Genomic DNA, 12,500 nt, shown 5'->3' on the forward strand with positions numbered 1-12,500 from the left:
ATTCATTCATGAATGGTTGGCTTTTATCCTGTGGTGTGCATCTCTGTGTAAGGGGAGAGATGGCACCCTTTACCTGGGATTTTGCTGTTGTGGAATAGGCAAAGCCCACTCTAATCCCCAATCGATTATGGCCCTGTGTTCATTCTCAGGGAATCTTACAAGCATATTTGCAAATTTTGCACAGGGTCCTGGAAATATACTAGGAAATACACAAATATACCAAGTGAAGGTGAGGAGGGGCTCACAAGTCACAAATTAAGACTGTGGCCTTGCTAGATTTGTGAAATAGATGCCCCAAAGCAGAAGGAATGGAATTATGTGTAGGGGAATAACCTTTAGTTCTCAGAAGGTACCATCTCTCAACCAATCTGAACCCATTTTCTGCACCCTAGTTAACCATCATGTTCTCTGAGACCTCTGTCCCCTATGTTCATGTTGATACGTTCACACATCACCTCTAATTGCAAGATTTGGCCAAGCACTGGATTCTTCCCTCTCAGACTTCAGGATCTTCTGGAGATATAAGTTTAGAAGTTTCAGAATCATGCTAGAGAAGGAATCATGCATTTTTAAACTAGAAAGTAGCACTTTCCCTATTTGAAGGCTTTCTTCAGACATCCACCCTTGGATTTCTGTTCCCATTATAGACTCCTTTTCTTCTCTTTGGGAATCACACACCAATGCAGCAGGAGGATGGAGGTCCTTTTGAAGAGCATCTGGGAACTGAGCAACTAGACACAGCTGGGTTGAATGAGTTCACAGCCTTGTGCAGGGTAAGGAGCCCAGGGTTGGGATGAGGCAGGAGCTACTTCTGATCCTTGAAAAGAAGGCACCAGAACACACCAATGAGAGTGCCACTGATGCCCTATAATACCGGCCCATTCACCATACTCGATACTTTCTCGCCTCGTCCTGGACAAGCATGACTGAAGAGGTGCCACCCGTCCCCACAAGCACTGCTGCCCACACAGCCAAGGCCTCAGTCAAGAAGAGTTAGAAGGCAGTGGTGTCAGGGGGAGCCTCCAAGCCAACCAGAGCCAATAGGAACGTTGACAATTGAGGTTGTTGTTTACAGATGTCTTCCCACTATATTCTTTCAGAGTTGCACATTTAGTTTCCCAAAAAGATATATTAATAAATGGTGACATAGGGAAGGTTCACCTATGAGATCTGGCAACTGAGTGCTTTGCATGTTAACTCTAAAATAACTCCCACTGGTAAGGGTAGTTAGGGTACCAGCTCAAATCCCACCATTTCTTAGCCTAGTTTCATAACTGCAGAATCGATGTTCATAATCTGACTTCCCCACACAAATTTTAAATCGGCTTGCAAATTCATTGTGGCTGTGCATGTGGCAGGGCAGAGTTGGGGTTATAGGAGCTGGGGAATCCAACAACATCTGAAGTGCCACAGATTCCCAACCCTTTCATTAGCTTCCAAACCCTTAATAGTACCTGCCACAGCAGTGCAAATGGGAATTACAATGAGCTGGAGCACCTTGAGATTTCCATTCTACTGCTAACTCCAGACTGGTGTTACGGAAAAATCTAGGTGCGAGGCTGCTCAGTCACCCAGTTCTTCGGGCAGAGCCCGCAGGTCCCTGCGGAATAAAGGAAGGAGTCCAGCCACCAACCGGAGCAAATAGCTGTAGACCAAAGTTTATTGCGCAACAGGTTCAAAGAGGAATTTTGAACACCGAGGATGGGGTGACAATTACTTTTAAATCGTTCCCACCATATCCCAGAATACAATTCGTACAGCATCATTGGTACATCATTGCTACATCACTGACATGCCACAAAAGGGGAGGGGTAGACAGGGGTTACACTAGTTTAACCTTGGCAAACATGTCCAGACAAGTCCTTGGTACAAGATTAGCATAAGCAGACATGTCAGGGCAAGACCCAGGTATAAGATTGGCATAGGCAAACACCTCTGAAGTCCCACCACCCAAAGTACAATAGAACTTCCGTTGCATGTCTGGACCCCTTGGCAAGTTTGGTGATGGGATTTGGCTTCCCTTGGCCAACAATCAGCCCAGCGATTGTCACCTCTGGACACTTCCTGGGGTAGGAGATATGTATACATGTCCTCACGCTTGGGGTTTTTCCAAGACCAAAATAGTGTTGAAATGGAGGAAACTGGCAAAGGGGGTGATTTTATATGATTGTTAAAGCTAGGTAACTTCCTTGAGCTGTCAAGTCGAAAGGATACATTTATGCATAATATTTGTAACATTTAACAACTTTAAAGATGTGCACCCCCATAATTTCCGTAACACTGGAAACCATCAGCAAAGAAATAATTAGGTGCCTATGTCATCAAATAAACTGAGAAAGGTCAATTGGAGGCTGGAAGACAAGATACTGTACATGCTGGGACCAGGAATTTGTGGTTCTCCAGATGCTGTTAACCTATGCCACACTCATTGTCCCTCAACATTGGCCATGTTGTCTGGGATCGATGGGAGTTGAGGTCCAATCCTGGCCCATAATTTTCTTAAGTTAATAGGTCTAAATTGGACTTCCTCTTTCTGACTTCTTTTCTTCTTCTTAAAGTGCCATGCAGAGAGTCGTGAAGACTAAGAAAATAAGTTGGAGCAAAAGTAGAGCAGAACTCTTTATTGCGAAAGTTTAAGACGTCAGGTGTGTGTGTGTTTTAACAAGTAGTCGTGGCCGAGTGGTTAAGGCGATGGACTAGAAATCCATTGGGGTCTCCCCGCGCAGGTTCGAATCCTGCCGACTACGATGCTTTCTTTCCTTTTCCTGAAATCGTCTTTGCTTAAATAGTCAAAAAACTTCTTCCGTTTTAGGCAACCATCTTTAAATACCTTGTGGTGCCGGACAGGTGTTTTGCTACTCCTTACTTTCCACGCAGCGCTCATCAACTACAGTCAAACCACTATACGTATCTATTACTGAAGACTAGGGAGTTTTCCCTCTAAAAGTGCTGCAGGTTACTGCTTGTATAAGCTTCCCTGAAATAGTAAGAAAAAAATATGTTTCTCACAAAGAGTGTTTTGCAGGTGAATTGCAGGCATACTGCTTAAGGTAATTGTCATGCATGTCCGTGTAGAATCGAGTAAAAACATGCTAGTTTAAACTGGCTGGTTATGGGAGGGTAACCTTTCCCCCCATCCATTTATTGAGATCAAGAAAGGTCATTATTAACTCCTCGTTAGTATAGTGGTAAGTATCCCCGCCTGTCACGCGGGAGACCGGGGTTCGATTCCCCGACGGGGAGACCATTGGCTTTTATAACTCATAAGTGCATTCACATTACAAATTGTTGTGAGCCAGAAACAATTGAGGATATTTTTGTTCCAACAGGCTTCAAGTGATGGATAAAAAGTTCTCCGCCATGTGTTTCTCCTGAGAATTTTTTTTTTTTTTTTTAATATTCTGTTATGGTCTGTGTCCTTTTTAATTGTTGGTTTGCTGTTTTTATTGCATTCTGTACATCATGTTGAAGGTGATATCTAAACAAACAAACGCAAACGTGAAATGCTACATTTGTATAGTGTGATGCCGTCTTCAAAGCCCCTTTTAAAATTGCTTTTGCCACTTGAAATCTCCAGTTCCCTTTCTATGGGGCAGTGCCATGTTTAATTGCATGAAAGTATACCATCGGAAAATATTACCTTAGCACAACTGCATTCCAACAAAAATGTAGGGTGTAGAATGCTAGCGGTTACTAGAATAAGGGGTCATCCTATGGCAAGATCTGCAGTTTAGCATGCAATGAATCTGCAGCTCAGCCAGCATTAAATCCTCAACCCTGATCCCAAGATGCCTTGTTGGGACTTGCTCATCCTGGGTAATGCAGGACTGGTGTATAAGTCCCCCAAAAGAGTTTTTGTTTTAATTTTTATTATTTTTAAAAATAGATTAAAAACATAAAGTCCAAAACAAAGCAGAACAAACAAGACGAAGCAAAACAAAAAAGAAAGATAAAAGAAAACAAAAAGAAAAATCACACCCACAAAGAAAACCATATCATCATATTAATCGTTACGTACATATACACGTATTGACTTCCTTCCTTTGTTCTGAGACCTCATAGTTTTTAATTTTTCTGTGTTGTTGTGTCTAGTGTAGATTACCTCTATCTTTATACCTCTTGCACCATTTTTCAATTTCTTTAACCCTGCAAAGCTTCATTCATTACATACCGATATACTTACTCCAGAACAATGTTTTTTTCATATATTCTTTAACACAATCCCATTCTTTTACTAATTTTTGATCCGATTGTCCCCTTAAGAATGCTGTGAATCTTGCCAAATATATATTTTTACAAAATTTGATTTGCCATTCTTTTATTGATGGGATGTTTCCCCCTTGCCAATTTTTTGCAATGAGCATCCTGGCAGCTGTTGTCGCATAGAGGAATACTTTCCTTTGAATGTCAGGAATATTGTTTGTGATTATACCTAAAAGGAATGCCTCCGTTTTTTTACTAAAATCTATTTTGAACATCTTTTTGATTTCCTCATATATTTCGTTCCAAAATTGTTTAATAGGTCAGCATTCCCACCACATGTGAAACATTGTTCCTATTTCTTTCTTGCATCTCCAACAGGTATTTGATTTTAATTTGTAAAATTTGGCCAATTTTACTGGAGTCAAGTACCATTGGGACATCATTTTCATCAAATTTTCTCTAATTGTATAACATGCCGTAAATTTAATATCGCGTTTCCATAATTTCTCCCATTGGTCCAGCCAAATTGTATAACCTATATTACATGCCCATTTAATCATAACTTCTTTTACTTCTTCATTCTTTAACTCCCGTTCTAATAATAGATTATACATTTTGGATATGCTCTTTTTCGGATTTTGTAATTAAACTTTTTGTAATTTTCATTCTTCTTTTTCAAATCCTATTATTTTGTCCTGATTAAATATTTGGGCAATTTGGTGATATTGTAACCATGTAGTGCAGTATTGGGTCACCTCTTTCGATGCACTGGCTCCCGGTGGAGTACAGGGTCAGATTTAAGGTGCTGCTTTTGACCTTTAAAGCCCTTCACGGCCTAGGACCCTCGTACCTACGGGACCGCCTCTCCTGGTATGCCCCACGGAGAGCCTCAAGGTCCATAAATAACAACACCCTAGTGGTCCTGGGCCCTAAGGAAGTCAGATTAGCCTCAACCAGAGCCAGTGCCTTTTCAACTCTGGCTCCGGCCTGGTGGAACGCTCTGCCTCATGAGACCAGGGCCCTGCAGGATCTGATTTCTTTCCACAGGGCCTGTAAGACAGAGTTGTTCCGCCTGGCCTTTGGCTTGGAGCCAATTTGATTCCCTCCCTCCCTCCCTCTTTTTTTTTCTCTTCCCTTTTTTCTTTTCCTTCTCCTCCTGCGATGAGGCTACATTTTAATATTTTAATGTTCCATTATTTTAATGTTGTATTTTATTTTTGTTTTTAAGTTTGTAATCATTCATCTTGTTTTTATTATTGCTTGTAAGCCGCTCTGAGCCCGGCCTTGGCTGGGGAGGGCGGGGTATAAATTATTATTATTATTATTATTATTATTATTATTATTATTATTATTATGGTCTTAATTTTAATTGGCCCTGTTCCTCCTTTAGGAACTGCTGGTATGTCGCCAATCTTCCTGTCGTATTTTTCTTTTTGACTGATAGCACTTCTAACGGTGATACACACCATGGGGTTTTCAGTTCTAACAGCCTTCTATGTCTCACCCAGACCTTATATAGTGAGTTTCTAATTACATGGTTTGAATTATGGTGCTGGAGAAGACTCTTGAGAGTCCCATGGACTGCAAGAAGATCAAACGTATCCATTCAGCCCTGAGTGCTCACTGGAAGGACAGATCCTGAAGCTGAGACTCAAATACAGTACTTTGGCCACCTCATGAGAAGAGAAAACTCCCTGGAGAAGACCCTGATGTTGGGAAAGATGGAGGGCACAAGGAGAAGGGGACGACAGAGGACGAGATGTTTGGACAGTGTTCTCAAAGCTACCAGCATGAGTTTGACTAAACTGCAGGAGGCAGTGGAAGACAGAAGTTCCTGGCCTGCTCTGGTCCATGAGGTAACGAAGAGTTGGACACGACTAAATGACAACAACAATTACATGGTTTAGAAATTCTTTATGAACTGCCACCTTACTGTAAATTAGATAGGCAGAGTTTTTCTGAGGTGTGGTTGACACAGGAAGGTGGGGGACTTAGGCTGAATCCTCAGTCTATTCAGTTTACCCACATAATCTGGCAACCCTGCATAAAGGACTAATGTAAAGGCTACTTTTACCTCTGCCAGGCTTAGGCTGAGCAGCCACTGAAATGCCCAACAGGGTTTGGATCAGGTGTAACGAGGGACTTTCTATTTTTTGTAACTGATTTGGAACAGTAGCTTGAAGAGCCCGGGTAGCTCAGTCGGTAGAGCATCAGACTTTTAATCTGAGGGTCCAGGGTTCAAGTCCCTGCTCGGGCGTTCTTAACTTTTCTTCCACCCTATGCGTCTTCATACATCTTTTAAAATTACTTTCTTCCACTAGTTAATGGCAAACGAGTGACATCACGTTTCTACACTTCCTGATCATATCAAGCTTATACCAAGAATAAACTTAGTTGGTCTCTAAGGTGCTACTGGACGATTTATTAATTTTTTATATTATTATATTATTATATTATTTCGACTGAGTCAGAGCAGCAGGGCTACCTACCTGAATCTAATCATGTCATGGTTTGTTTGTTTTTAAGCCATTCAAAATAGCACAGACAGCACACTTGACATACTGTGTTGCACAATACGTTTCATCTATGGAAGAAACTACCTATCAACGTGTATGTGGGATGTTCTAATATATGCCAGATGTTCTAATATATGCCAGTATTTCTGATGAGGGTCTGTGATCTCAAGACTGAAGTTCAGCTTTACATTTTCTAAAAATGCGCACATGGGTCTGTGCTTCTGATTTCACAAAAGGTGAACCAACAAAAACACTATACCGACGAAGGTGGGATTCGAACCGACGCGTGCAAAGCACAATGGATTAGCAGTCCATCGCCTTAACCACTCGGCCACCTCGTCAAGCACAAAACGAGCGTTTTCAACTCCGGTATTTAAAAAGTGCTTTAATAATCAACTACTTCAAAAGGATGTAGTTATTTGCAGTATGCTTTTAAGGTGCTTTTATATTGAATAGACGCAGTAGGATTACAATGTAACTTGCACATTTTCCAGAACAGTCAATGAAATTGAGCTGATTCTATAAGAATTATGAATGGTGAGGTTTATTAGACATAAAGCTGCATAACTAATGTATTAAAAAACCTTTCGAATCTAAAATCTCGATTTTAAATGTTACACAAGCCTATAATTCGCCATCTTGAAAGATGGAGCCTCCCTCTCTAGGGGTGGTGGACGAGGAATGGCTCTGCTTTGATGGTGCCCAAATCAAACAATTGCATCCTCCCCTTGGGAGCCTCTGTTAAGCAATCAACTTCAACTCAACACGATTAATCGAGTAATTTGTGGCTTTCTGAATGCAGCCCTACTGTAAACGACACCCATAAACTTCTTCAATCTTACTTAATTATTTGGGAAAGGGGGTTTGTATTATTCAGTTAGGATAAGCGGAATAAAAGACTATCTATACAAGGAAACAATGAAATAACGAAGCATATCTCAATCCCACTTAATTCCAAGGGGTGGGATTAGCATTTTCCTTGACAAGCAAAAGGATAAAGCCATCGCCAGCTAAACAGTACCATTCCCTTTTCCGGGCTTCCCAGCTACCTTTTAGAAAGTTCTTAAAAGAGCCCTTAAGTGTCAAGTTTCCCATTCCCATGGTCATTCTCATGGTTTGTATCAAACCACGAGAACTTCTTTGTTAACTTCCCAGTTACTGTTAGTTGCCCTTACTAACCTACGACGTGCCGGAAAGCTGCAAAAGGTAATTTAGCATCGTGCGAGCTCTTTTCCCAGACCATGTGGTGGCTCTTAAAAGAGCCTTTGTGGTTGGAACTGGGTTCGTGTTCTGGGGACGCGGGCGGGCGCTTCTCAGGCCCTCTCTCCGCGGATGCGCCGGGCCAGCTGGATGTCCTTGGGCATGATGGTGACGCGCTTGGCGTGGATGGCGCACAGGTTGGTGTCCTCGAACAGGCCCACCAGGTAAGCCTCGCTCGCCTCCTGCAGAGCCATCACGGCCGAGCTCTGGAAGCGCAGGTCCGTCTTGAAGTCCTGCGCGATCTCGCGCACCAGGCGCTGGAAGGGCAGCTTGCGGATCAGCAGCTCCGTCGACTTCTGGTAGCGGCGGATCTCGCGCAGCGCCACCGTGCCCGGCCGGTAGCGGTGAGGCTTCTTCACTCCGCCCGTGGCCGGCGCGCTCTTCCGGGCCGCTTTGGTCGCCAGCTGCTTGCGAGGCGCCTTCCCGCCAGTCGACTTGCGAGCCGTCTGCTTCGTGCGGGCCATTGCTCCCAAAAGAAGAAGAAAAAACAACCCAAAGCGCCGCAAGTCCCCACAAACGAAAGAACCGATAAAGTAAAGCGAAAGTTCCATGGCCGGATATTTATAGGCAGCTGGCTGCCCGCTGATTGGCTGGAAGAGATGAATGGAACCGTTGCAGAGTTCGAATTTCCCAAACTATGCAGGGATTGGGCAGGATTTCAAAACCACCCCGCCCCTTCTAATGATTACATTTTGCCTCCTATCCATTCAGCCTTGCTATTTTGTGAAATGGGTCTCCGCCCCCACTTTAAACAAAACCCTGCCTTTGCTTTACAAGGAAGCCCTCCATAAGGCAGATGGCAAATCTATTTCTGCGCATAGAACCATTCTGATATATGGTTACAGTTTACAGACACAGACAAATCTTTGCCTCACCCCCACCACCCAAGTAGATTACGGTCCTAAATTTGGACGGGTCGGGAAGGAAACCAGAGTAACCAATCAGTGCAGAGAGAGAAGCAATAGAAGAAGCATGGTCAGCAATCGGGAATGTCATGTCTCTGTAGTTCGTGCCAAATATCAGAAACCAGTAGGTCCCTAGCCTAGTACCAGCACCATTTCTTTCCACATTGTTCAAAAGCTGTGGCTTCTTTCCTTTCAGCAGTAAGAGAAACAAACAACTGACCCTCTTGGATAGCATACCTCTTATATTTCACAATACTGATGATTCATAGAATTGTTGAGTTTGAAGGGACCCTAAGGGTCATCCAGTCCAACCCCCTAAAATGCAGGTGAAGAATCCCTGGCAGATGGCTATCCATGAGTCTTGAACTTAAGAAAAACCCTGCTAGAGCAAACTGAACTTCCATCAACCTTTGACCTATGCTGTAATCCTATTCACAAGAAGCTGGTGTAAAGGGAAGCAAGGGTAAAGTACACCCCAACCAGACTCCATTCTGGAGCAAGGATACTGCTTGCTGAGCTGGCCTAAGCCTGCCAGAAGGAAAACAAGCCTTTAAAACAGTGCTTGAGTCACACCACTATTTTTGATGCCTTAATTTACATGGTGTTGCCAGGTCATGTGAGACTGAGATGAGCTGGTTTAGGATCTTGCCTGGATTCCTTGTTTCCTTGTTTAAAAGTGTCATTATACTGACCCATTTTCAGTCCTCTGGTATGGAGGCTCATCTTAGGGAGAAACAAATGTATCTTTGTTAGAAGATGAGCAATTTCATATTTGAGTTCTTTGAGAACTTTCGGCTGGATGGTAATTTCTTGGTGTTTCCCCCCCTAAATTTACCAGTAAAATAAATGGTCTTGTCACTACTATTTGCCTCAGTACTTCAGACACCTCTTCCTGCAAAAGTTGGCAAAGGCAGAGGTATCTGACCTACAGAGCACACAAAAATTCATTCAGCTTGTCTGCAATTGCCTTCTCAAGCTGCAGTTCTCTATACATGTGGCTGGTTTCCTGCTTTTGATACACACACACACACACACACACACACAAACACAATCCTCCAAAAAGTGATGCCAGACTTTATTGTGTTCTTGCATTTGTTTGGGCAGATCTTGTTCTTGTCCTTTTGGCAAAATAAATAAATTAAACTCTGAAAGAAATCTTCCTGCCTCTACAATAATTTCTTGATGAGCAACAGGTGTGGGGAACCGTTTTCATTTCCTTGTGGACAACTTCTGGGTGGCCACATGCCATGGATGTAGCGCACCAGAGGCAAAAGTGGACAGAGGAACAAATGTGAATGTTACCTTTAAACAGAGCACTAAATTCCACACCCACTTGCACAACACTCTGGCCTACACCCAGCCAAGCAGGAAGCGCAAGACTCATTCCAGCAAGGCCAAAACACTCAGAGGGTGCAAAATAGATCTCAAAGGGTACTGTATTTACTGGGGTAAAGTTTCCAGGGCCAGAAAGAGATGCCTAGAGGACTGCTCCAGGTGCCCTATCCTTATGTACTGCATACCTTTAACTTTCTATCATTGCAGTTTTGGGTAGCCACTCCCCGCCCACACTGGTATGGAGATATTTTAACCCATTCTTTCCCGTTTAGCTTTGTTTACTTGAGTAAACACGTATGAGATTACACAAATAGGGTTAGCATTAAAGTACAGCATGCCTTATTCAGAATTGCAAGATAAATGTGATAAATGTTCGGCTGTGATGTGCATATTCTTAAAATGTGCTTGAGAACTAACAAAGAAATATTAGAATCGGGCGCTTATACTAGAGATAACTAGCTCTTTCGCTGAAGTTGTGGGTGGCTCTTAAAAGAGCCTTTGGATTTTGGGATTCCTTGTTGAGAAGAGCTTCACTTGCTCTTAGCTTTGTGGCTCTCGGTTTTCTTGGGCAACAGCACAGCCTGGATGTTGGGGAGAACGCCTCCTTGAGCAATGGTGACTTTGCCCAGCAGTTTGTTCAGCTCCTCGTCGTTGCGGATGGCGAGCTGCAAGTGGCGAGGGATGATCCTGGTCTTCTTGTTGTCCCGGGCAGCGTTGCCGGCCAACTCCAGGATCTCAGCAGTCAGGTACTCCAGCACAGCAGCCAAGTAGACGGGCGCTCCGGCTCCGACGCGCTCTGCGTAGTTCCCTTTGCGCAGAAGACGGTGCACACGCCCCACGGGGAACTGCAGCCCGGCACGAGAAGAGCGAGTCTTGGCCTTGGCCCTGACTTTTCCACCTTGCTTGCCACGGCCAGACATTTTTTCTTCCTTATGTTCAGTCGCTGTTTCACTGCCAAAGTTCGAGCAAGAATAGCTCTGAAGCAGCTTCTTCCTCGATATTTATCCGTGCCGCCGGCTTGTAATTCTGAATTCCTATTGGGTAGTGCTTTAAAACCATGTGACTTAACTAGCGAATGGGAATCTCGAGTCTTTTCCTTTAGTCCATTGGTTGGACAGGTCGGAGCCTGTCCAATAGGATCAAAGGAAGTAGCAGCTTGAAATTTGAAGTGGGCGCCTTAAAAGGAGAAGATGCGATTGGGTAGCTTCTAGCTGTTAACCAATAAGAATCATTGAAGCTGAATATGCTAATTGCATCCTGCTGCTATAAATTGAACGGTCTGAACACATGCCGCGTACCATTTCTTTGCAGCTGAAAGGGAAATAGGTGCTTTTACAATGCCGGAACCAGCAAAGTCCGCTCCCGCGGCCAAGAAGGGCTCCAAGAAGGCCGTCACCAAGACGCAGAAGAAGGGCGACAAGAAGCGCAAGAAGAGCCGCAAGGAGAGCTACTCCATCTACGTCTACAAGGTGCTCAAGCAGGTCCACCCGGACACGGGCATCTCCTCCAAGGCCATGAGCATCATGAACTCCTTCGTCAACGACATCTTCGAGCGCATCGCGGCCGAGGCTTCCCGCCTGGCGCACTACAACAAGCGCTCCACCATCACCTCCCGGGAGATCCAGACCGCCGTCCGACTCCTGCTGCCCGGAGAGCTGGCCAAGCACGCCGTCTCCGAGGGCACCAAGGCCGTCACCAAGTACACCAGCTCCAAGTAATTCTGACTCGTTCCCAAATACATACTCAACCCAAAGGCTCTTTTAAGAGCCGCTTAACTTGTCAAAAAGAGGGCTTGGATCATTGCGTTCATTTATCCCCCCCCCCCAAAAAAAATTCCGCGGGTTTTCCATTACAACCTTATGCTTTGTTTGCCTTAGTCCAGAAGCAATGCAGCCACCTCTAATAAGTGCTATACACTTGGAAAGTTCTAGAATGTAGAAGTATAATTTATGCAATGTTTTTAACGCCACCTTGCACTCTAAAATACCAAGGCTTAAAGTTGATGGGATATCCTGTAATGAGTCCGCTGGAAGATTGTTTCCCCCACAATTTAATCTTACGCTTTTGCGATTCCTGACTCTAGTGCCATCTTGCGGATTTTTCTAAGATAAATGCGAACTTAATCCTTTTTCTTTCTGATGTCATATATTTGTCATTATGTCATATGTCTGCCAAGAGGGCCGGTTAGCTCAGTTGGTTAGAGCGTGGTGCTAATAACGCCAAGGTCGCGGGTTCGATCCCTGTACAGGCCATCGTTATTGTTTACTTAAATTTTTTGTTC

At 43.9% G+C, this 12,500-nt stretch overlaps 3 protein-coding genes across 3 annotated transcripts; 1 reads left to right on the forward strand and 2 right to left on the reverse strand.

The window, feature by feature from the left end:
* Window positions 1–7,828: 7,828 nt before the first annotated feature.
* On the reverse strand, window positions 7,829–8,469 carry LOC309326545 (histone H3.2). Its single transcript, XM_081835360.1, has one exon. The coding sequence runs from the start codon at window positions 8,441–8,443 to the stop codon at window positions 8,033–8,035; it is 411 nt and encodes a 136-aa protein (XP_081691486.1). The 5' UTR covers window positions 8,444–8,469; the 3' UTR covers window positions 7,829–8,032.
* Window positions 8,470–10,696: 2,227 nt separating this feature from the next.
* On the reverse strand, window positions 10,697–11,139 carry LOC309326691 (histone H2A.J; the record flags this gene model as incomplete). Its single annotated transcript, XM_081835567.1, has 1 exon — window positions 10,697–11,139. One exon carries the CDS (start codon window positions 11,137–11,139, stop codon window positions 10,750–10,752), a length of 390 nt encoding a protein of 129 aa, XP_081691693.1. The 3' UTR covers window positions 10,697–10,749.
* A 410-nt stretch (window positions 11,140–11,549) lies between these two features.
* Window positions 11,550–11,967, forward strand: LOC309326857 (histone H2B 1/2/3/4/6). The gene has a single exon (XM_081835871.1). The coding sequence runs from the start codon at window positions 11,557–11,559 to the stop codon at window positions 11,935–11,937; it is 381 nt and encodes a 126-aa protein (XP_081691997.1). The 5' UTR covers window positions 11,550–11,556; the 3' UTR covers window positions 11,938–11,967.
* The last annotated feature ends 533 nt before the right edge of the window (window positions 11,968–12,500 follow it).

Source organism: Podarcis erhardii (assembly GCF_964252035.2).
Source record: "Podarcis erhardii genome assembly, chromosome: 13".
In the NCBI taxonomy this organism is placed as follows: Eukaryota; Metazoa; Chordata; class Lepidosauria; order Squamata; family Lacertidae; genus Podarcis; species Podarcis erhardii.

What these genes read in the sequence shown, in the direction of transcription:
- LOC309326545 (XM_081835360.1), bottom strand. Translation starts at nt 8,443, where the DNA reads ATGGCCCGCACGAAGCAGACGGCTCGCAAGTCGACTGGCGGGAAGGCG.
- LOC309326857 (XM_081835871.1), top strand. Translation starts at nt 11,557, where the DNA reads ATGCCGGAACCAGCAAAGTCCGCTCCCGCGGCCAAGAAGGGCTCCAAG.